Source organism: Chiloscyllium plagiosum, unplaced genomic scaffold, assembly GCF_037043375.1.
Source record: "Chiloscyllium plagiosum isolate Xiang-an unplaced genomic scaffold, Cpla_swu_hap1 HiC_scaffold_26, whole genome shotgun sequence".
Lineage (NCBI taxonomy): Eukaryota > Metazoa > Chordata > Chondrichthyes > Orectolobiformes > Hemiscylliidae > Chiloscyllium > Chiloscyllium plagiosum.
The window spans coordinates 21,840,518-21,866,128 of record NW_028270164.1 but is presented as its reverse complement, the minus strand read 5'-3'; the positions used below and the strand labels follow the sequence as shown (position 1 = coordinate 21,866,128).

At 41.5% G+C, this 25,611-nt stretch overlaps 1 protein-coding gene across 5 annotated transcripts in view; it reads right to left on the bottom strand.

Annotated features, from left to right (window-relative positions):
- The window catches only part of LOC122563169 (membrane cofactor protein-like), a 59,051-nt gene extending 41,090 nt beyond the window's left edge, over positions 1–17,961 (bottom strand). For 3 of the 5 annotated variants that reach the window (XM_043716659.2, XM_043716661.2, XM_043716662.2), the window contains exons 1-4: positions 17,737–17,960; positions 7,106–7,297; positions 6,494–6,590; positions 5,412–5,485 (exon numbers count right to left, since the gene is read on the bottom strand). In XM_043716659.2, the coding sequence (XP_043572594.1) occupies positions 5,412–5,485; positions 6,494–6,590; positions 7,106–7,297; positions 17,737–17,791 (418 nt within the window). In that variant the 5' untranslated portion in view covers positions 17,792–17,960. Of the gene's footprint in view, positions 1–5,411; positions 5,486–6,493; positions 6,591–7,105; positions 7,298–17,736 lie in introns of all 5 variants that reach the window. The other 2 variants (XM_043716660.2, XM_087973563.1) reach the window with 1 other exon arrangement.
- Between the last annotated feature and the right edge of the window lie 7,650 nt (positions 17,962–25,611).

Here is a 25,611-nt window from a genome sequence, read left to right as displayed (position 1 = left end):
CAATATATTGCAAATGTAACACCAAGGTGGTCTTTTTACATACATCCTGCAATACTGCACATCTTTAAAACTTCCTCTTTCTCACTTTAAACTTATACTCAGACATCTGGCATTTGCACACTGGGGAAAAAAAACACTATCCGAGAAAGTCTATAGCCTTAAAACCAGTCTTTAAACATTTAGAGTAAAATGCAATGCTGCATACACATGTATTGCGGGGGAGGGGGGAGGGGTTAAATAATGCAAAAGATAGGGACACCTGGGCTTACCAAGTGATAACGGGATACTGTAAAACAATTAAGAACATTTGCCACAGCATCAGTGAATGAGAGAACAGGACACCAAATGATAACATTCACAGCCATTCCCTTGTGAAATTAATGACAGTGTTTGATTCTGACCCTAAAACGAAACTCTATACTATCAAAAACTTCATAATTAACAGTTACATGCTGCCAGTTATAATGGATTTTTATTACCCCTTGGAAACAAGGCAGACAGAAAAAGAAGTCTTTGCTATTACAAAACCCTGACTTGAGAGTTCAAGGACACTAGAGAGAGACTATTTTAGTATTGAGGCTGTTGAATCCAGTAGAAAAAAAATGTCTTTGTGCTTACTTGCCATGAATGAATTTAATTGCATTGAGACTTTGATGATTTTGAGTAGCCATTACTGGTTATGAAATGCAAACTCTATAAAAGGTAATATTGAGAAGGCTTTAACTTACTTGCTGTTTTTACAGACTAAGACTGCCCCACTGTCAATTTTAACTAGTCAGATCTTATGTCTTATAAAAGAGTTTGAATCACAAATTTGAAAAAAACAAACAAACAGTCTGTTTAATCGAGACTAATTAATCATTTTAAATACAACCTTGCAGTAACATTTCAGCCTCAGGTACAGAATGATTCTGTGTTTAAGATAAAAAGTAGGAATCTGCTCCCAGCTTAAAATCATTCTAAACCTCACATTGAAGAGATTCTGAAACTGTTTAAGAAGGGTGGTAAGGACAAGCCAGGGGACTATAGACCAGTGAGCCTGATCTCGGTGGTGGGTAAGTTGTTGGAGGGAATCCTGAGGGACAGGATGTACATGTATTTGGAAAGGCAAGCACTGATGATTTGGGATAGTCAACATGGCTTTGTGTATGGGAAATCATGTCTCACAAAGTTTTTTGATGAAGTAACAAAGAAGATTGATGAGGGCAGAACAGTAGATGTGATCTATATAGACTTCAGTAAGGCGTTCGACAAGGTTCCCCATGGGAGACTGATTAGCAAGGTTAGATCTCATGGAATACAGGGAGAACTAGCCATTTGGAAACAGAAGTGGCTCAAAAGGTAGAAGACAGAGGGTGGTGATGGTGGAGGGTGTTTTTTCAGACTGGAGGCCTGTGACCAGTGCAGTGCCACAAGGATTGGTGCTGGGCCCTCTATGTTTTGTCATTTACATAAATGATTTGGATGCGAACATAAGAGGTACAGTTAGTAAGACTGCAGATGACACCAAAGTTGGAGGTGTAGTGGACAGCAAAGAGGGTTACCTCAGATTACAACAGGATCTGGACCAGATGGGCCAATGGGCTGAGAAGTGGCAGATGGAGTCCAATTCAGATAAATGTGAGATGCTGCATTTTGGGAAAGCAAATCTTTGCAGGACTTATACACTTAATGGTTAGGTCCTAGGGAGTGTTGCTGAACAGAGACCTTGGAGTGCAGATTCATAGCTCCTTGAAAGTGGAGTCGCAGGTAGATAGGATAGTGAAGGTGGCATTTGGTATGCTTTCCTTTATTGGTCAGAGTATTGAGTACAGGAGTTGGGAGGTCATGTGCGGTTGTACAGGACATTGGTTAGGCCACTGTTTGAATATTGCATGCAATTCTGGTCTCCTTCCTATCAGAAAGATGTTGTGAAACTTGAAAGGGTTCAGAAAAGATTTACAAGGGTGTTGCCAGGGTTGGAGGATCGGAGCTACAGGGAGAGGCTGAGCAGGCTGGGACTGTTTTCCCTGGAGCGTCGGTGGCTGAGGGGTGACCTTATAGAAGTTTACAAAATTATGAAGGGCATGGATAGGATAAAGAGGCAAAGTCTTTTCCCTGGAGTTGGGGAGTCCAGAACTAGAGGGCATAGGTTTAGGGTGAGAGGGGAAAGATAAAAAAAAAAAGACCTAAGGGGCAACTTTTTCACAGAGGGTGGTACGTGTATGGAATGAGCTGCCAGAGGATGTGGTGGAGGCTGGTACAATTGCAACATTTGAGACACATTTGGATGGGTATATGAATAGGAAGGGTTTGGAGGGATGTGAGCTGGGTGCTGGCAGGTGGGACTAGATTGGGTTGGGATATCTGGTCGGCATGGACAGGTTGGACCGAAGGGTCTGTATCCATGCTGTACATCTCTATGACTATCTGTTGGGAAGCCATTTTATGGTCAAAGTTTGCCATCCTTGCTAAGGAGCCATTTTGTAAAACAATGATATCAGACATGCAAGCTGTGCAAGGTTATGACATCTCCCACTTAATTTAGATTGGTACTTCATCTCGCCACAGATGCCTAACTTGGCGGGATTTATTCTTCCCACCTGATGGATAGCTCAAGGCCTGTAGGAGTGATCAGTCAAGTGTGCACAGACCTGCCAATTAACTTTTCTTCCTTACAAATTGTCTTTCACTTATTTGTCTAGTAAAGAACATGCAAATGTTGCTGTGGTTCTGTTCGCCGAGCTGGAAGTTTTTGTTGCAAACGTTTCGTCCCCTGGCTAGGCGACATAATCAGTGCTTGGGAGCCTCCTGCGAAGCGCTTCTTTGATGTTTCCTCCGGTGTTTATAGCGGCAGGGACAGACCACTATAAACACCGGAGGTAACATCAAAGAAGCGCTTCGCAGGAGGCTCCCAAGCACTGATGATGTCGCCTAGCCAGGGGACGAAACGTTTGCAACAAAAACTTCCAGCTCGGCGAACAGAACCACAGCAATGAGCACCCGAGCTACAAATCTTCGCACAAACTTTGAACATGCAAATGTTTTTGTAAACTTTTGTATAAAGGAAGCCAGTATCAGTACATTGGAGCAGCCTGCTGGGCACTTGAAGAGCTGGTATCTTGCTCTCCTAGGTTATTAGAACCTAGTTAGTTTAGCTTGTAAGTATCAGTGTTATGTTGTAACAGTGATGCTATTAGTGAATAAAGGGGATGACTAAAATTAAACTAAAGTGTCCGTAAGAGGCTTTTATTCCAGACTTCAAAAAAGTATGATCTCCAGGATGAACCAAGAGAGAGGCTTTACAGGTCTGAGTCCAGAAGGGATTCCCTGGACCGTCTCAAATCTGTACTTCTAACATATCCACGCTTCAAATTTTATACACTTCTATCAGGTAACCCCTCAGCCTCTAACGCTCTACCAAAAATAATGCAAGCTTATCTAGCCTCATTTTATAGCTAATACACTAATTCAGACAATATCTTGGTAAATATCTTTTGCACGCTTGTCACATCTTGCACATCCTTCTTGTCGTGATCAGAACTGCACAATATTCCAAATGTGGCCTAAACTTGCCAAGAACATTTCACAACCCCTTTTAGCCCTCCTAATTTCTTGAAGTTTTCCTCCACTTCCTGGACATATTCAAGGACTTTTTCTGATTTGATTCCTAAGCCTTGCATATGCTTCCTTTCTCCTTTGATAACTTTCAATCTCGTCATCCAGGATTCCTGAATCTTACCATCCTTATCTTTCATCCTTACAGGATGCACCATCTAAGCTGCTGGATCTAGGAGAATTCTAGTCAATGTTGGGTAAGTTAAAACCACCTACTGCAAAGGCCCTCTTATTTTTACATCTTTCTATGATTTGCTAAGATTTCTGGTCCTCTATTTCCCACTAGCAATTGGAGGCCTTAGTAACACACTATCAGTGATTGCATTTTTCATACTCCTGAATTCTACAGATATGCCCTTGCTGGATTAGCCCTCCAAGATATTATCTTTTAGTACATCTGTGACATTCTCCTTGATCAGTAATGCAATCCATTCCACGTTTCACCCCCACCTCTCTCTCCCTTTTACATCCCTATCACACTGGAAATATCTAAACCCTAGAATGTAGAGCTGCTGGTCGTGCCTTCCCTCATGGTTACAGCATCATAGTTCCATGTAGCAATCCAGGCGCATAACTCACCTGCCTTACCAGTTATGCTCCTTGCATTAAAGAAATACTACTCAGACTGTAGTCTCTGTATTCGTTAAACTGGCCCTACCTGTCCTTCCTGTTAAGAATATAGTTGCCTTAACTCCAACTTCTCCTCAAATCACTGCACATGCTACCTGTTCTGGTTCCCAACACAAATTTGAAACCTCAAGTGACACTAGCAAGGATTTAGATGCCCTTCAAGTTTAGGTGCAATCTGTCATTCTTGTACAGACCCTTCCTGCTGTGGAAACATCCTAACAATCCAGATATTTGAAGTCAAAAGTAGGCTAACTCTGGGCCAGATATCCATGGAGAGGAAGCATGCAGTGTCCACCAATACTCTTGATTTCTTCAGAGAGAGATAGGCATCACAGCAGGTACAGAGCTTTATCTCCCCTTCCAATGCCATTTTGAATCAAGTTCTTCCCCAGCTTTTCCCTTCAATGGTTTGCATTGCTCTTAATGTGCTTTGCATATGAATTATTCAATTGGGAACACAGGTGATTTACTGGCAGTGGTTAACAGATGAAAAAAATGGATGATTTGGTAATTGGGAGAAATAAAATCTTCAGTTGTTTGTAAAGGGACTTCTGGATCTTTAAGAAAAAAAAAAGACCTGGCACTGGAATGGTATGATAGATTCATTATCACACGTGCTGATAGTATTACTGGGTGAGACAGATTCTCATATGTAACCTAGTTTGATTGAGCAGTTTTATTTTTCTTATAGCAAAGAACGAACATAAGGTGGTGGGGAAACAAGCAAGGAGTCTCAAAGTTGTGCATTAATTCTTCAGATTATCTACAGCTTTCCTGGATGATTCTTCCCCATTAGGAGTTCAGATGATTTGATCAATCAAAATGTGGTTAGCTTTCAACATGAAGTGTAAAGCCTTCCTGTGCTTAGCCTTTCCCTTTGCTCAAGTAGTCAAGATAGTAGGTGCTATTTTTTAAATTGGAACTTGGGATGCCTCTTTATCATACTGAAAAAAAGATTGCAGTGTGCAGTCAAAAAATCCTTTCCAGCGAAAAGAACATAGTATATTAAAGGCTGTATTGTAAGAATGCATGTTCCCCGAAACCCTGATGTCAGCTTTGTCTTAACTAGTTTGCAGCATTGCTACTCCTTGCCAACTGTATCTCTAACCCCCACCCTGCCATCCACTTTAATAGTAATTTGATATCAAAACAAGCTAAACTTAAAACACAGAACTGTCACTTACTTTCACATGTTGGGACCTGGCCATTCCATCCATCAGCTGTACACAAGCGGTAGTTTGTACCAACAATCCGATAACTGAAAGAAAGAGTGAAAACTGAAATCACTCACCATGCACCATATGAATACAAGTGGTATAACAGAGTTCAGGAATGAGGATCAAGTACAAATTATCAAAATAATTATAGTACTTTGGCTTTATACCCTTTTATTGTACATCACAAGATGAACAATTAAACATCAGAAGAGTTCATTATTGCTGTACAAGGAGAAAAGCGGCACAGTATAGGTTTTGTCACTTTTCAGAGACATGTACCTGGCTAAGCCAGCAATTCTTGCCCATTCTTGATTTTCCTTGAGGTAGTGGGGGTGAATTGTCTTTTGAACCAGTGCAGTGCATGTGGTGAATGGTTGGACCTGTCAGGTTTTCAGCCAACAGTAAAGAAACAGTAATATACGTCCACATCAACATTGAGACACCTTGTGGAGCTTCCAGGAGATGTACCTGCTATCCGATCTTCCTGGGTTTGACAAGGTAGAGGTTTTGGAAAGTGCTGTTAAAAGGTGGTAGGGTAACCTGTTGCAACAGATTTTGTAGAGGATACACACTACCGCCACTGTGATCCAGTAATGCAAGGAGTGAATGTTGAAGGTGGTTCCTGGGGTGGTGTCAAACAAGTGGCTTGTTTTGTCTTGGATGCTGTCAAATATGCGTTGCTCGAACTCACTCATCTAAACCAGTAGAGAATATGGCATCGTGCGCCCAACCTGTGCTTTGCACTTGGTAGACAGGATTTGGGAAGTCAGAAAACAAATTAGCAAAAAATCAGTTATTTTTAAACTCTAGTTACATCAATGAATTTCCATTATGCATAGAAAAGCCCAACATCAGCAGGCAGTCTCTTTGTACCCACCATGCCACAACCCCCCCCAACTGATCATTAATCTTGATCAACCAGAAATTAAATGTTTTCTTTTCACAGTCTGAATCCCTTAAGATGACAATGTTCAATCAGCAAGTTCACAGCAGGAACGAGCCAGAATACAAATAAGCTTCTCTGAAGCATTTTGGTGCTGAATACTTACCCTTCGTCACAATAAAACATAGCTTTACTCCCCAGAGTCGTAGCATCTGCTTGATAATACCCATTCAGAATCTCTCCTGGATTACCACAGTTTTTAGCTAAAAAAAAGGCAAAAAAACAAAAACAGGAAAAATGTAGAGATTTCACAAATTTCCAAGAGCCCTTTCCTTTTCAAATTTCAAATAAGTTGTGCAATTTTTCAGACTATGGTGCTGCCCCAACCATCAAGTTTATATTTGCTTAGCCATAACTTCAAAAAACCAAGGTTGAGAACTCCAAAATACAGGGCTATGCTTGAGTCAATGTTTAGAAAAAGATTACTGCTACATGGGTATTTTAGCAACTATTACAAATTGAGGGATCCATCTCTAGTTTAACCATAGTCACAAATGCAATTCTTTTAGACAGGTGATTTCTTACTCTACATATAAGAATAAGCAGAATTTAAGCAATTATTCCAACAGATTTGGACAGCACTGGATAACAGCTGAGAAGAAGTCTGCATTCTTGGAATTCCTCGTCAAATGCTTCTTCTTGGAAAGATGACGACTGGGCAGGGAAACAACATGGGGATAATGGAGAGAAAAAAAAAAGAAAAATTCTGATTACGTACGTTCACATCTGCCTTGTAATGGAGTCCAGGTTGAATCAGCTTGACAAAGAGTGTATCTTTTAGATCCACTGCCAAATACATAACCTACGAGACATCTGTAGGTGACCCTGGTTCCAGCAGGAAAAGAGTTCCGAGCAAGGTCTTCCTCAGATAGAATACCATTTTCCATTCTTGGAGGCTTACCACAGTCACCTTAAAAATAAATTAAATAGTCACCAGTTAGTCTCTTTAAATCATGAGCCATCAATTAAGCAGTTTAAATCTGAAACATCTCCCACAAAACAGACTTTGGTTTCTCCTATCCCCACATTCATCTAGGGCTAATTTTATCAATTTTAGAGCTGACAATATTTTGATTTCCTAATCCATTTCAAATCAGTTTCTGCTTCAGCTTGGCCCTTCCTTATTCATATGTTTTGTATTTTGTCCTCTAAATATTTTGTTGGTCTACACCCAGATATGCAATGCAATATGATCCAAATAGTGACCAATTAACGTAACCAATGAATCCAATGAACAAGCTTTTAAAAAAAATTAACAAAGCAAAGTTAAAATAAATTTTAACACTATTCAATAGAAGAAGTGATAAACCTAAGGTACCATAAACAAAGAAAGATAGTGCAGATTTCACAGCACTTCCCTTCCTACACGTGACAATGATTGCAAGCCAAGGCCTTCAAGTCTCAGCTTCAGGTATGGTTCAATTTAAGCAGGATTTCATCGCAAATTCCTGTCTCAGTGACTTTGCCTACCATATTGTGGAATGCAAATGGAGTAATGATACACCACTGAACTTCCTAAGCTTGGAACATGAATAGTCCTGATAGTGACCTCACTAGGTACCTCGAGCCAACTACTCAGGAACACACAATGTCCTTTTGAGATATTAAAGGGTTAATTTGCTTTGCTAACCTGAAGGAAATTGGATAACCCAAGGCTAAGGTGAGATGTCTGTCTGAGAAGTAGACTAAGGAATTTACATACTCATCCCTTGCCATTCAGAGCCATTTGCATGGCCATTTTCAAGTTATTCAAAGTAAAACAATTACATCATCCCTATTCAGAAATCAATAAGAACACTGCAGTTGGAATTCTGACCACACCCTGTAGTTAAAAAAAGGATTCACAACAGATTTGACCATTAAGGGATGATTTAATTACACTGTTTCTGGAGATGATCAGGTCACTGCATTGTGTCTGACTGGCATGTGACTGAGGGGGAGCGGCTGGGGATTGTTTTGTGGGCATTAGTGACTGTGATGTACAGATTTTGTATAAAAGGAGGAACGGTCCATTGTTCATAAAAAAGGTCTTTGACACAGCTCCGCAAGCCCTGTGAAGTGTGTTAAAAGGGTTTCCTCCAGAAAGCTTGTACCATACTTGCCTAATAAACTTTGGTTGCTCACAAAGGTTGGCATGTTCCAGTTGCATCAAGTATGCAAGAATCTCAAGGAAAAAAGAACATAACTTTTTAAAAAAAAAGACTCTTGGGGCACTAGAAGCAACACACTGGCCAACTGAACAGCACACTAGGAATTGGAGCAGGCCAGACAGATATTCAATCCATTCATCTGGAGTGTCTCATTAACACCTATTCAAAGTCAATTCTGCAAGGTTTTAAGTCGAACAATAGATCAGAGCTTCCGTAGCTCTGAAACAGCTCAATCAATCAATAGAAAAATTACAATATTGAATACTGTCCCTTCCTGGGACAAAATTTAAAAGGAGAAACTGAAATATGTAAATTCACTTACATCAAACTGCTGTTACTAAGTAATAGTATGCCACTGTATTTGAAAATGATCTGAATATGTTAGAGGCCACTCAAATCAGACAGGCCTCACACTCAGGATACAACATCTGCACCACAAAGAACTAGAAACCTTGGAAGCCAGAAGAACGATCTTAACTTCAGTTCAGCCAGTTGTAAATGGGGTAGTACAAACTTCATTACCATCTTGCACTTGCAACGCCTATGCTCTGATTTAAGAACAGAGGTTTACTCAGGAAATTAGAGAAAAGACTGAATCAGAGACGTACAGCACGGAAATAGACCCTTTGGTTCAACTCGTCCATGCGACTAGATACCCTAACCTAATCTAGTCCCATTTCCCAGTACTTGGCCCATATTGGGGCAGCACAGTGGCTCAGTGGTTAGCACTGCTGCCTCACAGCACCAGGGTCCCAGGTTTGATTCCAGTCTTGGGTGACTGCCTGTGTGGAGTTTGCACATTTTCCCAGTGCCTGCGTGGGTTTCCTCCCACAGTCCAAAGATGTGCAGGTCAGGTGACTTGGCCATGCTAAATTACTGATAGTGTTAGCCACATTAGTCAGAGGGAAATGCTCTTCGGGGGGTCGGGGTGGACTTGTTGGGCCAAAGGGCCTGTTTCCATACTGTAGGGAAGCTAATCCCTCCAAACTCTTCCTATTCATATACCCATCCAGATGCCTTTTGAATGATGCAATTGTACAAGCCTCCAACACTTCCTCTAGCAGCTCATTCCATACCCGTATTACCCTGTGAAAAGGTTGCCCCTCAGGTCTCTTTTATATATCTTTCCCCTCGCACCCTAATCCTACACCCTCTAGTTCTGGTCTACCCCACCCCAGGTGGAAAACGCCATGCCTATTTATCCGTGCCCTCTCCTGATTTAAAAACCCTCGATGAAGATCACCCCTGAGCCTCCAACACTCCAAGGAAAACAGCCCCAGCCTATTCAGCCTCTCCCTGTAGCTCAAATCTTACAACCCTAGCAAAATCCTTTAAGTCTTTTCTGAACCTTTTCATAACATCCTTCGGACGGACAGAATTGCACACAACATTCCAAAAGTGGCCTAACCAATGTCCTGTACAGCTGCAACATGACCTCCCAACTCCTATACTCGATACTCTGACCAATAAAGGAAAGCATATTAAATATCTTCACTATCCTATCTACCTGCAACTCTATTTTCAAGGAACTTTAAACCTGTACTTGAAAGTTTTCTTCCAGCAACACTCCCCAGGACCTATCCAATAAGTATGGTTTCAAAATTACACACATCTTGTGTTTCAATGATTATAAGCCACATCTCAGTGTAAAACAAGTCTCACTAAACAAATGGCTAAATACACACGAAAACAATGCTGACAACCCTTGTACAACGCATGCAGCTGTGATTAATAAACTGTCTAAAAATGTAAAGCTGTTGCAGTGACCTTATTTCACTATCCCTGCTGCTAAATCCAGGGACTGACTTTTCAGGTGTCCTTTACATGCATTGTCCTCAGCCTGGCATAATGGTCTCAGACTAAAATCTCATCTTTTAAGGATTCTGGGTTTTCCCTCTGTTTCAAACAGCCTCAGGTTTCTTAACAACCCAAGCTCTCAGTCTCACTTCCTAGAAGTCTGATATCAGTCTTAGCCATCTGCCCCAGGAATTCAGATGCTACATATGAACGGTGGCAATATGGCTCCTACTAAAACCACTTTACAGTATGAAAATGAGATTTCCTTGCAGATTTGCTCCTTCACTTTCACTATTTAGGGCTATCATTTGTTTGCAATTCAGCTTTAATTAAATAGACTATAGTGTTTGAAAGAGAATAAGCAAGGACATTGTCTTTCTTAATTGAAGTTACCACCTCACCTCCCTTTTTCCCCCTTTCCCTAGCTTTTCTCAGCACTCATGAGAATGTTAATCTCATGCATGTGAAGGCATGAGAATGTTAGTCACTTGTTTCTCACTGCCTTAAAGCCAAATTCCCAATATTATCACATCACATTCCAAGATATCTCATTAAGCTCACTAATGTTGATTATACCATGGGCATTCACATGCATCATCTTCACGAGAGTGTAGTGCTGCCAGAGCACAGAAGGTCAGGCAGCACCCAAGGAGCAGGAGAATCAATGTTTCAGCATAAGCCCTTCATTAAGAATTGTGCCTGATGATCAGCTTATGCCCAAAACGTCAATTCTCCTGCTCCTCAGATGCTGCCTTATCTGCTGTGCTTTTCCAGCACTACACTCGACTGATCTCCAGCATCCGTAGTCCTCACTTTCGCTGCATTCACATGCATGCCTTCTAAACAAGTCTTCATTCCTCATGGTCCTCCTTCGTCTGCAAATTTCATACCACTTCTGTTCAGAGCAATCCAACACTTACTCCTTGGCCCACCTTTATGTTTTTCAATTTCCATATTTAGTTTAAACCAATCCTGTTGAAACTTAATCATTCCTGTCCAATATATACCTATCCCAGAATTGGTCCCAAGAAAGGCGTTCTCTGCTCCAAAGACATGCCTAATGTCAAAGTGAATAAAATTTAGCTCATTTCCTTGATTTGCAGTTTTCTTATTCAAAAAAAAAAGCACTTGCCTACAGCTTCCTACAAGAAATGAATTACATCCTTTTGTTTCATTCATATAGAGGAAGTGGACCAACACTTACTGCTCTTAAGGTGGTGGTGAGCTATTCCTGTAACCACAATCAGGTACAAGGTAGTCCATTTGTTTGTTCATTTGTGGAAAGAGCATGCTGCTGGCAAGGTCAGTGTTTTTTACCCATCTAAAAAACTGTCCTTGAGATGATGGCAATGGCCTGCTTTTTAAAAGGTTGAACTGCATCTGGTGTAGGCATAACTGCAATGCAGTTAGGAGTTTCCAGGACTTGGACCCAATTTAGTTAAGTGGCAGAAATAATTTGAACTGAGGGCTGTATGTATTTGGAAGGGAACTGGCAACCTGTAACATAGCCATGAAACACTCCTCCTTGTATCACAAGATGGTAAACCTCATGGGTCTGTGGTGAATCTTGTAGATAGTGCACATTGGTGCTCTAATTGAGGGTTTGAAATTTTAAGATGGTGGACTGAATGATGATCAAGTAGATGCTTTACCAGACATGCTATTCCACTTGCTGGTTGTTGGAGCTGCGCCAATCCACGCAAGGACAACATGACGTCATATTCAACCTTCTAATTTGTAGATAGTGGACAGACTGGAGTCGTAAGAATGAGTCATTGCAGAATTGATTGCTTTTCCAGCCAAGGATATGTGCTGACAATCCCCTGAATGTTTGGAAGAGGATCCCACAATGGCAATCCCCTGGAATGTCAAGGGGAGACAGTCAGATCTTTAATTTAAAAAGGAATGAATGAGAATTGAAATAAAAAGGAAACTTCATGTAGTCCCAGAATTTGTTGAGCCCACCTATATAAGCAAACTGCAGAAAGTTACGGAAACCATGGCAGCTGAATTCTCACTTTGTTTTGAACTACTTCACCGCAAAACGAATTAAAGCAAATAAAAGGCCTGTAAAGGCAAACCAATCTTATTCTTGTATTTGTAAGTATTTTTATCCATATTTACTTGGAATCTTTGTATCTGTATTATTTACTAGTTTCATGTTTGTACTCAATGTTCGCCAATAGTTACAGAATAAACCACCTTTGGTCTTGTTTAAACTGAAGTTTTTCCTCCAGATATTTTTAAAATTGAAACAAAAACAATGGAAGAGTAGATCAAACATGCTGTAAGTTCATCAACTACACTGCAAATCTGCATGGGATGGTTATGACATCCAGATTTGAACCAAGGTTATAATGGGGTCTGGAGCCAAATGACTGTGACAGAATCCTAACTAGAACTACTGAACAGGTTTTTGCTGGAAGAGCTTGGGTGGGCAAGGTTAGTTCTGGAGCAATTACCATATATACTCATGTATAGGTAGAATTATGAAAACAGTTTTTAAGCTGAAATTAGGGAGTCAACTTCTACAAATTGTTTGAGGGGCTGAAATTGATGCAGCAGTTCAAAATACTGTATTATTAGCATAAATTGGATTTGATCATATAACTAATCCTGGTAATGACGAATCCTGAATACTTACCTACTCATGTCTGTCTCCCTCCCAGGTCCAAGGCAGGACCACACATTGTGTGTGTGTGTGTGTATATATAGAGAACAGAAGGAGGCCCTGTTACACAGTGGCTCATTCACCTGTTCATTAATGAGCTACAGTGGTCAATGCCTCAACTTCAACAGGTAATATTTTAACCTGCAGAAAAGGAAATAAAGTTGTCTCAACCTGCCTCTCAGTCTTGTTTCCTACCCACCTCTCTGTGGGAGAACTGACAGGCAGATCTAGTTTAGTTTGGGATTATGGTCAGCATGGACTGGTTGGACTGAATGTTCTGTTTCCATGATTCAATTGGCAAAGAGAACTGCACACAGTATTCCTGCTATGACCTAAAAAGTCTCTCTCTCATTCTTAAATCACCTTATCTGTCTGGCCTGCAGAATCCATGGGTCTGCTAGTCTGCACTCCAAGGCCTTTCTGTCCTGCACACCTCAAGGTGTCTTAGTATTTGAGAAGAGTTCCCTTGTTTGCACAACTTTCCCCAAATACATTATCTAATTTCAGATTAATTTCATTCTCTGTCATCTTCAGATTAGATTAGATTCCTTGCCTTTGTCGGAGGCACGGTGGCACAATGGTTAGCACTGCTGCCTCACAGCGCCCGGAGCCCCAGGTACAATTCCCGCCTCAGGCGACTAACTGTGTGGAGTTTGCATGTTCTCCCTGTGTCTGCGTGGGTTTCCTCCCACAGTCCAAAGATGTGCAGGTCAGGTGAATTGGCCATGCTAAATTGCCTGTAGTGTTAGGTAAGGGGTAAATGTAGGGGTATGGGTGGGTTGAGCTTCGGCGGGTCGGTATGGACTTGTTGGGCCGAAGGGCCTGTTTCCACACTGTAATGTAATCTAATCTAATCTAATTCCCTACAGTGTGGAAACAGGCCCTTCGGCCCAACAAGTCCACACCGACCCGCCGAAGAGTAACCCATCCAGACCCATTTCCCTCTGACTAATGCAATTTAGCTTGGCCAATTCAGCTGACCTGCACATGTTTGGACTGTGGGAGGAAATTGGAGCAACCAGAAGAAACCCACACAATCACTGGGAGAATGTGCAAACTCTATACACACAGTCGCCCGAGGCTGGAATCGAACCTGGGACCCTGGTGCTGTGAGGCAGCAGTGCTAACCACTGCCCACTTGTCATTTTTCTTTTTGCACAATTTGCAGTTTGGCTGTCAACCATGAGAATTTTTGTGTGTATCAGCTGCAAATTTCTTAAATCATGCTATGCCCCCATATTTAGACTTTTTTTTAGAAAACCAAACTATTCAGAGTTATTATATATTGGAACAAATGGGACTTGAACTCAGGCTTTTTGGCCTAGAGGTAGAAAATAGAAATGCATTAAACAAACTAAGCACACGTTAAGTTAAACATTAAAAGGGAGGGTTAGTTGTACTGATGACTACACTGCATATCTTCACAACCAGCATGTCAAACTGGAACATCCTTTAACATGGACAGCAATTCTATTTCAATTTCATCTGTTACTCTATACATGATAATACACAAGCAATTCTATGACTTCCATCAAAAAGAATCAAAGTTAGCTTATCAAGAGCTGCACTTACACAGTACCTAATATCTTTCCCTCACTCATGAGTTTCTCAATACTTTACCATTCTGTACAACTCAAACTTTTAAAGATGCAGAGCAAATTTGCTATTTAGTAGAAAATGCAATATTTGGATAGACAGTGTAAAATATCAAACTACCAACATTTTCAGATAGTACTTAACAGATTAATAGATGGAAAATAGAGTCATAGAGATGTACAGCATGGAAACAGACCCTCAGTCCAACCCATCCATCCCGACCAGATATCCCAACCCAATCTAGCCCCACCTGCCAGCACCCAGCCCATATCCCTCCAAACCCTTCCTATTCATATATCCATCCAAATGTCTCTTAAATGTTGCAATTGAACCAGCCTCCACCACTCCCTAGGACCTGACCATTAAGTGTATAAGTCCTGCTAAGATTTGCTTTCCCAAAATGCAGCACCTTGCATTTATCTGAATTAAACTCCATCTGCTACTTCTCAATCCATTGGCCCATCTGGTCCAGATCCTGTTGTAATCTGAGGTAACCCTCTTCACTGTCCACTACACCTCCAATTTTGGTGTCATCTGCAAACTTACTAACTGTACCTCTTATGCTCGCATCCAAATCATTTATGTAAATGACAAAAAGTAGAGGACCCAGCATCAATCCTTGTGGCACTCCACTGGTCACAGGCCTCCAGTCTGAAAAACAACCCTCCACTACCACCATCTGTCTTCTACCTTTGAGCCAGTTCTGTATTCAAATGGCTAGTTCTCCCTGTATTCCATGAGATCTAACCTTGCTAATCCGTCTCCCATGGGGAACCTTGTCGAACGCCTTACTGAAGTCCATACAGATCACGTCTACTGCTCTGCCCTCAATCTTCTTTGTTACTTCTCCAAAAAACTCAATCAAGTTTGTGGGGCATGATTTCCCATGCACAAAGCCATGTTGACTATCCCTAATCAGTCCTTACCTTTCCAAATACATGAACATCCTGTCCCTCAGGTTTCCCTCCAACAACTTGGTCAGGCTCACCGGTCTGGCTCAGTAGCTTCCCTGGCTTGTCTTTACCGCCGTTCTTAAACAGTGGCATCACGTTTGCCAACCTTCCAGCACCTCACCTGTGACTATCGATGATACAAATATCTCAGCAAGAGGCCCAGCAATCACTTCTCTAGCTTCCCACAGAGTTCTTGGGTACACCTGATCAGGTCCTGGGGATTTATCCACCTTAAACAGTTTCAAGACATCCAGCACTTCCCCCTCTAATCTGGACATTTTGCAAGATGTCACCATTTCCCGACAGTCTATATCTTCCATATCCTTTTCCACAGTAAATACTGATGCAAAATATTCATTTAGTATCTCCCCCATTTTGTGTGGCTCCACACAAAGGCCGCCTTGCTGATCTTTGAGGGATCCTATTCTCTCCCTAGTTACCCTTTTGTCCTTAATATATTTATAAAAACCCTTTGGATTCTCCTTAATTCTATTTGCCAAAGCTATCTCATGTCCCCTCCTGATTTCCCTCTTAAGTATACTCCTACTTTCTTTATACTAAGGATTCACTCGATCTATCTTGTCTATACCTGACATATGCTTCCTTCTTTTTCTTAACCAAACCCTCAATTTCTTTAGTCATCCAGCATTCCCTATACCTACCAGCCTTCCCTTTCACCTTGACAGGAATATACTTTCTCTGGATTCTTATCATCTCATTTCTAAAGGCTTCCCAGTTTCCAGCTGTCCCTTTACCTGTGAACATCTGCCTCCAATCAGCTTTTAAAAGTTCTTGCCTAATGCTGGAAACCAGATTCTGGACCAGTGGTGCTTGCCTGTATTCCCGAAACGTCGATTTTACTGCTCCTTGGATGCTGCCTGAGCTGCTGTGCTTTTCCAGCAAGACTGGTCCAGATATCCCAACCCAATTCAGTCCCATCTGCCATCACCCGGTCCATATCCCTCCAAACCCTTCCTATTCATATACCTATCGAGGTGCCTCTTAAATATTGCAGTTGTATCAGCCTCCACCACTTCCTCTGGCAGCTCATTCCATACACAAACCCCCCCCCGCTACGTGAAAAAAGGTGCCCCAAGGTCTCTTTTATATCTTTCCCCTCTCACCCTAAACCTATACCCTTTATTTCTGGACTCCCAGACCCCATGGAAAAGACTTTGTCTGTCTATTTATCCTATCTATGCCCCTCATGATTTTATAAACCTCTCAGGTCACCCTTCAGCCTCCAATGCTCCAGGGAAAATAGCCGTAGCCTATTCAACCTCTCCTTATAGCTCAAATCCTCCAGCCCTAGCAAATTCCTTGTAAATCTTTTCTGAACCTTTCAAGTTTCACAACATCTTTCTGACAGAAATGAACAGCAATTTCCATTTACACAGTGCCTTTAGCATTTCAAAATGTTTCAAGGTACTTCATATGAACAAACAAAATTGACATTAAAAAGAGTCTTGAAGTCATGTTGGGTAAATCTTGGTCAGAAGTCGATTTTAAAGTAGCATCTTGACAACAAAGCAACATTGCCATAATCCATCCCTGCTTCATCTAACTGCTGTCAAAACCGTCATCATGCCTTTCTTACATTAAGCTCCGATTCCATTATGTCTATACTCCTGGCAAGCCTCCCACATTCCTTATATCTCAGGTTTGCAAACCAATCTAATTTGCACCAAGTCCCATATACTCACTAATTTGACTTGCTAAAGCAACGCTGATTTTAAGACTCACCTAGTTTTCAAATCCCCTTTGGGACTCAACGGACCTGTAACTCCTAATATTCCAGAGCTACAGCTCTCAAATTTCAATGTACTCAAATTATTTGCCGTCTGCTGTGTGCGTTAACGCTTTCCAAAGAAATGCGCTCAGTTGCTGTTGACTCAATCTTCCGCCACCCCATCCCTTTCTACATTTCCGATTTGAACTGCTCGATTTTAGTCGCCGTGCTTTCCGCTGGTCTGGTTCTATTTGCTACAAGTGTCATGACCAGACTTTTTCTAATTTAAAATGCTCGTTTCAAATCGACCCTTTGACCGTCTATTCTGAAAACTCGGTGCTTTGATATTTTTTTAAAATGCCCAGCGTCTCGGAATGTTTGATCTCAAACACGACTAGCGAAGCACAGGCCTGCAGCAGCAACGAGGAGCCTGGGGTGGGGTGGGGTGCTTACCCGTTACCTGGGCCACCCAGACGGCCACCAGAGCGAGGATCAGTCTCTCCAACATTTCACAACCTTCTCTCCGTCTACGTTTTGTTTAAATATTCGTGGAGATTCTGAAATCTTTAAAAAAAAAATTCCTCCTAAAGGCGCTTAAATTCTAATCCCGTTTCTTTGCCTTCTCGAGGAGAACTCAGTTCTCAGCTCATGCTGTCTAAAATAAACCCAAACCAGTTTCCGGTTGCACCCTACCGGAACCTGGATCATATCCTCGAGTAACTTCCGGAAGACGCAATCACAATGACACCCTCCCTCCACAGTGACACCCGCCTTGTGGGCGGCGCGGTGGCACAGTGACCCAGAGACCCGGGTTCAATTCCCGCCTCAGGCGACTGACTGTGTGGAGTTTGCACATTCTCCCTGTGTCTGCGTGGGTTTCCTCCGGATGCTCCGGTTTCCTCCCACAGTCCAAAGATGTGCAGGTCAGGTGAATTGGCCATGCTAAATTGCCTGTAGTGTTAGGTAAGGGGTAAATGTAGGGGAATGGGTCTGGGTGGGTTGTGCTTTTGCGGGTCGGTGTGGACTTGTTGGGCCCATGGGTCTGTTTCCACACTGTAAGTAATCTAATCTTCACTGTGACAATTTGACTGGAGCCATTTCTCAGTCAGGCTTATTCCAGTGCACCCCATACTCAATAGCAGGAATAGAAGCACATTTGGAAAATAATAATCTAATCAAAGAGCGTCAGTATGCCTTCATGAAAGGGAAATTGCCTCTGACGAATACATTATAGAGTTTTTTTTGTCAACCGAATGGGGAGCCAGGAAATATGTTGTCTTTGGACCTCCAGAGTGTGTTAAGGTTAAGTCATAAGATAGTAAGTACATTGGATGGATAGAGAGTTAGCTAATGAGCAGGAAACTGAGAGTGGGGGGGGGAGCAAGGGGTTCTTTATCGGGCTCATGACATGTGATCAGTGGAGCTCTACAGGATCAGTGCTAGGACCATAACTTTACAATATATATTAAATATACTCATGTAAAAGTCGATTTTATGGGGTTGACTATTACATGGATACAACTTTTGAGGGGCTGAAATTAATGCTACAGTCCAAAATACAGTATATAAGAACTACAAGCAGAAGTATGCCATCTGGCCCTTTGAGTTACCTCAGCCATTCAGTAAGATCGTGGCTGACGTTTTCATGGACTCAGCTCCACTTACCAATGCTCTCAATGTATCCCTGAATTCCTTTATTGTTCAAAAAAAATCTTATCTTTAAAAATGTTTACTGAAGTAGTATCAACTACTTCACAGGGCAAGGAATTCCATAAATTTACAACTCTCTGGGTGAAGAAGTTCCTTCTAAATTCAGTCCTAAATCTGCTCCCTCTAATCTTAAGACTATGCTATCTTGTCCTAGTTTCACCTGCTAGTAGAAACATCCTCTCTATTTCTATCTTATCTATTCCCTTCATAATTTTACATGTTTCTATAAGATTCCCCCCTCATTCTCCTGAATTCCAATGAGTATAATACCAGTCTACTCAGTCTCTCCTCATAAGCCAATCCCCTCAACTTCGGAATCAACCTAGTGAACCTCCTCTGCACCCCCTCCAGTGCCAGTACATCCTTTCTCAAGTAAGGAGACCAAAACTGCATGTAGTACTCGAGGTGTGGGCTCACCAGCACCCTGTACAGCTACAACATAACCGCCCAGCTCTTTTATCAATGAAGGACAAAATTCCATTTGCCTTCCTAATTATTTGTTGTACTTGCAGACCAACCCTCTGTGATTCATGCACAAGAACACCCAGATCCCTCTGCATAGCAGCATGCTGAAAGTTTTTACCATTCAAGTAATAATCCATTTTACTGTTACTCCTACCAAAATGGATGACTTCACATTTATTAACATTGAAATGCATCTGCCAGACCTTCATCCACTCACTTAAAGTATCCATGTTCCTCTGCAAAGTTGAAAATGTATTGCTGGAAAAGCGCAGCAGGTCAGGCAGCATACAAGGAGCAGGAGAATCGATATTTCGGGCATGAGCCCTTCTTCAGGAAAACGTCGATTCTCCTGCCCCTTGGATGCTGCCTGACCTGCTGCGCTTTTCCAGCAACACATTTTCAGCTCTGATCTCCAGCATCTGTAGTCCTCACTTTCTCCTCTGCAAAGTTCTGCAGTCCTCTGCACACTTTGCTCTGCCACTCATCTTAGTGTCATCTGCAAACTTTGACAGATTACATGTGGTCCCCAACTCTAAATCATCTATATAAATTGTGAATAATTGCAGTCCCAACGCTGATACATGAGGAGCATCACCAGTTACTGATTGCCAGCCAGAATAGCACTCATTCATCCCCACTCCTTGCTTCCTGTTGGTCAACCAATCCTCTTTCCATGCTAATACTTTACCCGTAATGCCATGCATCTTTATCCTATGCCACAGCCTCTTGTGTGGCATCTTGTCAAAGGCCTTTTGGAAATCTAAGTACACCACATCCAATGGGTCCCTATTGTCCACCTTGCTCATAATGTCTTCATAGAATTACAAAAGACTTGTTAAGTATGACCTGCCTTTCATGAACCCATGCTGCATCTGTCCAACTGGACAACTTCTATCAAGATGCCTTGCTGTTTCTTCCTTGAAAATAGACTCAAGCATCTTCCCCACGACAGAGTTTCAGCTAACCGGTCTATAATTCCCCATCTTTTGTCTACTTCTCTTTTTAAACAGTGGTGTCACATTTGCTGTTTTCCAATCTGCTAGGACTGCCTATTTCGGAAAATTACTACTAGTTCACTTGCTATTCTCCCGTCATCTCTTTTAGTACCCTGGAATGCATTTCATAAGGGCCAGGAGATTTGTCTATCCTTAGATCCATTAACTTGTCCAACACTACCTCTTCCATAATAATTATTGTTTCCAGGTCCTCACCTACCTTTGTCTCTTTGTCAATTAAAAGTCACTGGTGTCATTAGCAGAACCCCCAACTGATCTCTAAACAAATAAAAAAAAAGAATTATAGTAATGACTGGATAAAGACATAGAAACAAAAATGGATTCTTAAGTGCTTATTTATACATACAAAAAGTGAAGTAGAAACATAACATAGCTTTAAATATCATGATACATCTTAAATTAAATATGTGAAATACAAAAGTTCATTAAAATACTGCAAAATCACACTGTTCAACTTCTTCAGCACCAAATAAAGCTTCGTTATCATCAGGATGAATGATATCATCACATGGATCCTTATCATCCTTGCTGTCCGTAGTTAGAGATGGCATGTCATCCAATTCTCCTCCACCTAGGTCATCCCTTAGATAATCTTCCTCTGTACATCCAAAGCATTCGAATTCCACATTTCTTGAATGATTTGGAACTGATGTCAGCTTTTATTTCCTTCCATTAATCAATGATCCATTCACAGATCAGTGGTAGTAATGGACACCCACACTGCCTCCTTACCTGGAAGTTGTCTCTCCATCATGCATCTAGTTATTCCACTTCATTCTCATCATGTCCTTAAATGGCTTATTGATACCAACATCTATTGGTTGCAAAACACTTGTAAGTCTGTCGGAAATTACAGCTATGTTAATGTTATGTGATTGGATGTTGTAATCAATATCCTTCACTAGATGTGATCTAAACTGGTCATAGAGTCACAGAGTCATAGAGATGTACAGCATGGAAACAGACCCTTCAGTCCAACCTGTTCATGCCGACCAGATATCCCAACCCAATCTAGCCCCAACTGCCAGCACCCAGCCCATATCCCTCCAAAACCTTCCTATTCATATACCCATCCAAATATTGCAATTGTACCAGCCTACACTACATCCTCTAGCAGCTCATTCCATACATGTACCACCCTCTGCGTGAAGAAGTTGCCCCTTAGGTCTCTTTTATATCTTTCCCGTCTCACCCTAAACCTATGCCCTCTAGTTCTGGACTCCCCAACCCCAGCTAAAAGACTTTGTCTACTTATCCTATCCATGCCCCTCATAATTTTGTAAACTCTATAAGGTCACCCCTCAGCCTCCAACATTCCAGGGAAAACAGCCCCAGCCTGTTCAGCCTCTCCCTGTAGCTCAAATCTTCCAATCCTGGCAACATCCTTGTAAATCTTTTCTGAAGCCTTTCAAGTTTCATGACATCTTTCCGATAGGAAGGAGACCAGAACTGCACGCAATATTCCAACAGTGGCCTAACCAATGTCCTGTACAGCCGCAACATGACCTCCCAACACCTGTACTCAATACTCTGACCAATAAAGGAAAGCATACCAAACGCCTTCTTCACTATCCTATCTACCTGCCACTCCACTTTCAAGAAGCTATGAACCTGCACTCCAAGATCTCTTTGTTCAGCAACACTCCCTAGGACCTTACCATTAAATGTATAAGTCCTGCTAAGATTTGCTTTCCCAAAATGCAGCACCTCGCATTTATCTGAATTAAACTCCATCTGCCACTTCTCAGCCCATTGGCCCATCTGGTCCAGATCCTGTTGTAATCTGAGGTAACCCTCTTCGCTGTCCACTACACCTCCAATTTTGGTGTCATCTGCAAACTTACTAACTGTACCTCTTATGCTCGCATCCAAATCATTTATGTAAATGACAAAAAGTAGAGGGACCTGCACTGATCCTTGTGGCACTCCATTGGTCACAGGCCTCCAGTCTGATAAACAACCCTCCACCACCACCCTCTGTCTTCTACCTTTGAGCCAGTTCTGTATCCAAATGACTAGTTCTCCCTGTATTCCATGTGATCTAACCTTGCTAATCAGTCTCCCATGAGGAACCTTGTCGAATGCCTTACTGAAGTCCATATAGATCACATCTACTGCTCTGCCCTCATCAATCTTCTTTGTTACTTCCTCAATAAAACTCAATCAAGTTTGTGAGACATGATTTCCCATATACAAAGCCATGTTGACTATTCCTAATCAGTCCTTGCCTTTCCAAATACATGTACATCCCGTCCCTCAGGATTCCCTCCAACAACTTGCCCATCACTGAGGTCAGGCTCACCGGTCTATAGTACCCTGGCTTGTCTTTACCACTCTTCTTAAACAGTGGCACCACGTTTGCCAACCTCTAGTCTTCCGGCACCTCACCTGTGACTATCGATGATACAAATATCTCAGCAAGAGGCCCAGCAATCACTTCTCTAGCTTCCCACAGAGTTCTTGGGTAAACCTGATCAGGTCCTGGGGATTTATCCACCTTTAACCATTTCAAAACATCCAGCACTTCTTCCTCCGTAATCTGGACAATTTGCAAGGTGTCACCATCTATTTCTCTAAGTCTATATCTTCCATATCCTTTTCCACAGTAAATATTGATGAAAAATATTCATTTTGTATCTCCCCCACTTTCTGTGGCTCCACACAAAGGCCGCCTTGCTGATCTTTGAGGGATCCTATTCTCTCTCTAGTTACCCTTTTACCCTTAATATATTTATAAAAACCCTTTGGATTCTCCTTAATTCTATTTGCCAAAGCTATCTCATGTCCCCGTTTTGCCCTCCTGATTTCCCTCTTAAGTATGCACCTACTTCCTTTATACTCTAAGGATTCACTCGATCTATCCTGTCTATATCTGACATATGCTTCCTTCTTTTTCTTAACCAAACCCTCAATTTTTTTAGTTATCCAGCATTCCCTATACTTACCAGCCTTTCCTTTCACCCTGACAGGAATACACTTTCTCTGGATTCTTGTTATCTCATTTCTGAAGACTTTGCATTTTCCAGCCCTTTACCTGCGAACATCTGCCCCCAATCAGCTTTCGAAAGTTCTTGCCTAATACCGTCAAAGTTGGCCTTTCTCCAATTTAGAACTTCAACTTTTAGATCTGGTCTATCCTTTTCTATCACTATTTTAAAACGAATAGAATTATGGTTGCTGGCCCCAAAGTGCTTCCCCACTGACACCTCAGTCACCTGCCCTGCCTTATTTCTCAAGAGTAGGTCAAGTTTTGCACCTTCTCTAGTAGGTCCATCCACATACTGAATCAGAAAATTGTCTTGTACGCACTTAAGAAATTCCTCTCCAGCTAAACCGTTAACATTATGGCAGTCCCAGTCGATTTTGGGAAGTTAAAATCCCCTATCATAACTACCCTATTATTCTTACAGATAGCTGAGATCTCCTTACAAGTTTGTTTCTCAATTTCCCTCTGACTATTGGGGGGTCTATAATACCTTTCTTATTTCTCAGTTCCACCCAAATAACTTCCCTGGATGTATTTCCGGGAATATCCTCCCTCAGCACAGCTGTAATGCTATCCCTTATCAAAAATGCCACTCCCCCTCCTCTCTTGCCTCCCTTTCTATCCTTCCTGTAACATTTGTATCCTGGAACATTAAGCTGCCAGTCCTGCCCATCCCTGAGCCATGTTTCTGTAATTGCTATGATATCCCAGTCCCATGTTCCTAACCATGCCCTGAGTTCACCTGTCTTCCCTGTTAGGCCCCTTGCATTGAAATCCTAGATGACCTTGGAGAAACTCTTTTCCTTGCATAGGAGAAAGTGAGGACTGCAGATGCTGGAGATCAGAGTCGAGAGTGTGGTGCTGGAAAAGCACAGCTGGTCAGGCAGCATCCGAGGAGCAGGAGAATCGACGTTTCGTGCCTGACCAGCTGTGTTTTTCCAGCACCACACTCTTGACTCTTTTCCTTGAATAGTGCACCAGATCATAAATTCCAAACTTCCTTTATCATTTTCTACTTCCAGCCTTGTGGGTACATATGGGTGACAATTCATTTTGGAAATTTCTCCTTTGGCAAAGTTTTTCTCGTAAAAACAGTCATTAGTTTTTAACTTCATGCCATCAGCCGTACAAGAAAGAATTAAAATAAACCTACTTTTCTCATGGTCAGTGGGTTTACCAAACTGCTTTTTTTTCCCTTTTGGTTTGACAGTTCGATTCTCTGGCATGTCTAGAGTAATAGGCGTTTCGCCCATATTTCAATACATGATAACTTATAATTTTCCATCTGCTGATTTATGATTGTAAACTGGTGAAACTCTAATATCTTCTAGTTGAGCAAACAGCTTTTGTGCACCTTTAGTTCTCTGTCATTCTGTAAGTCATGCCTTCCCATGAACCTTCCGCACCATCCAGCACTTAGTTTAAAATCCAAACTTCCATCGTTCTTTAATGTGTTTTTTGGCATGAATTTAGATGGCTTCATAACCAACACATTTTCCATTTGACGATTTACGTTCTCAGTCAGCAATCTTTTTTCTCCAACTGTGGCCACTTTCTAGGTTTACCTCTATGGCACACTTTAGTTTTCGCAGTGTCTGAAGTCTGTTTGATATCTTTCTCCAGTCTCTCAAACGTTTCTCTGAAACACAAAATTCTCGTCCTGCTAAACAATTATTTGTCTTCTCTGCAACTATAATCACTTTTAATTTAAATGCTGCTGTATATTGTTTCTTTTTTTTCTGGAAGTCATTTTCACACAAAATTATGAAGAAATTTCAAAATCTCAACTAAGTATATGATTGTGTTCATCAAAATTGGTTGTCACCTGACTCTGACCTGATGTGTCTTAAACTTTCACGTCAATTTGGTGTGAATTGTATATCAAATCATATTATAGCACGAAAAACATTCATTTCCTCATCGCAACATTTATGTAAAGGATAATACCTTGACTCACAAATGTTGATCTGTTATTTGTGAAGAACTAGAGTTGACTTTTACACAAGATATATGGAAAATTCGAGATATTTTGACCAAAAATAGAGGATCAACTTTTACTTAAGTATATATGGTAATGGCTTAAAGGAAAGAAACGAATGTATAGTAGCCAAATTTGTAGACAACAAGAAAAAGATGGAAAGACAGTTTGTG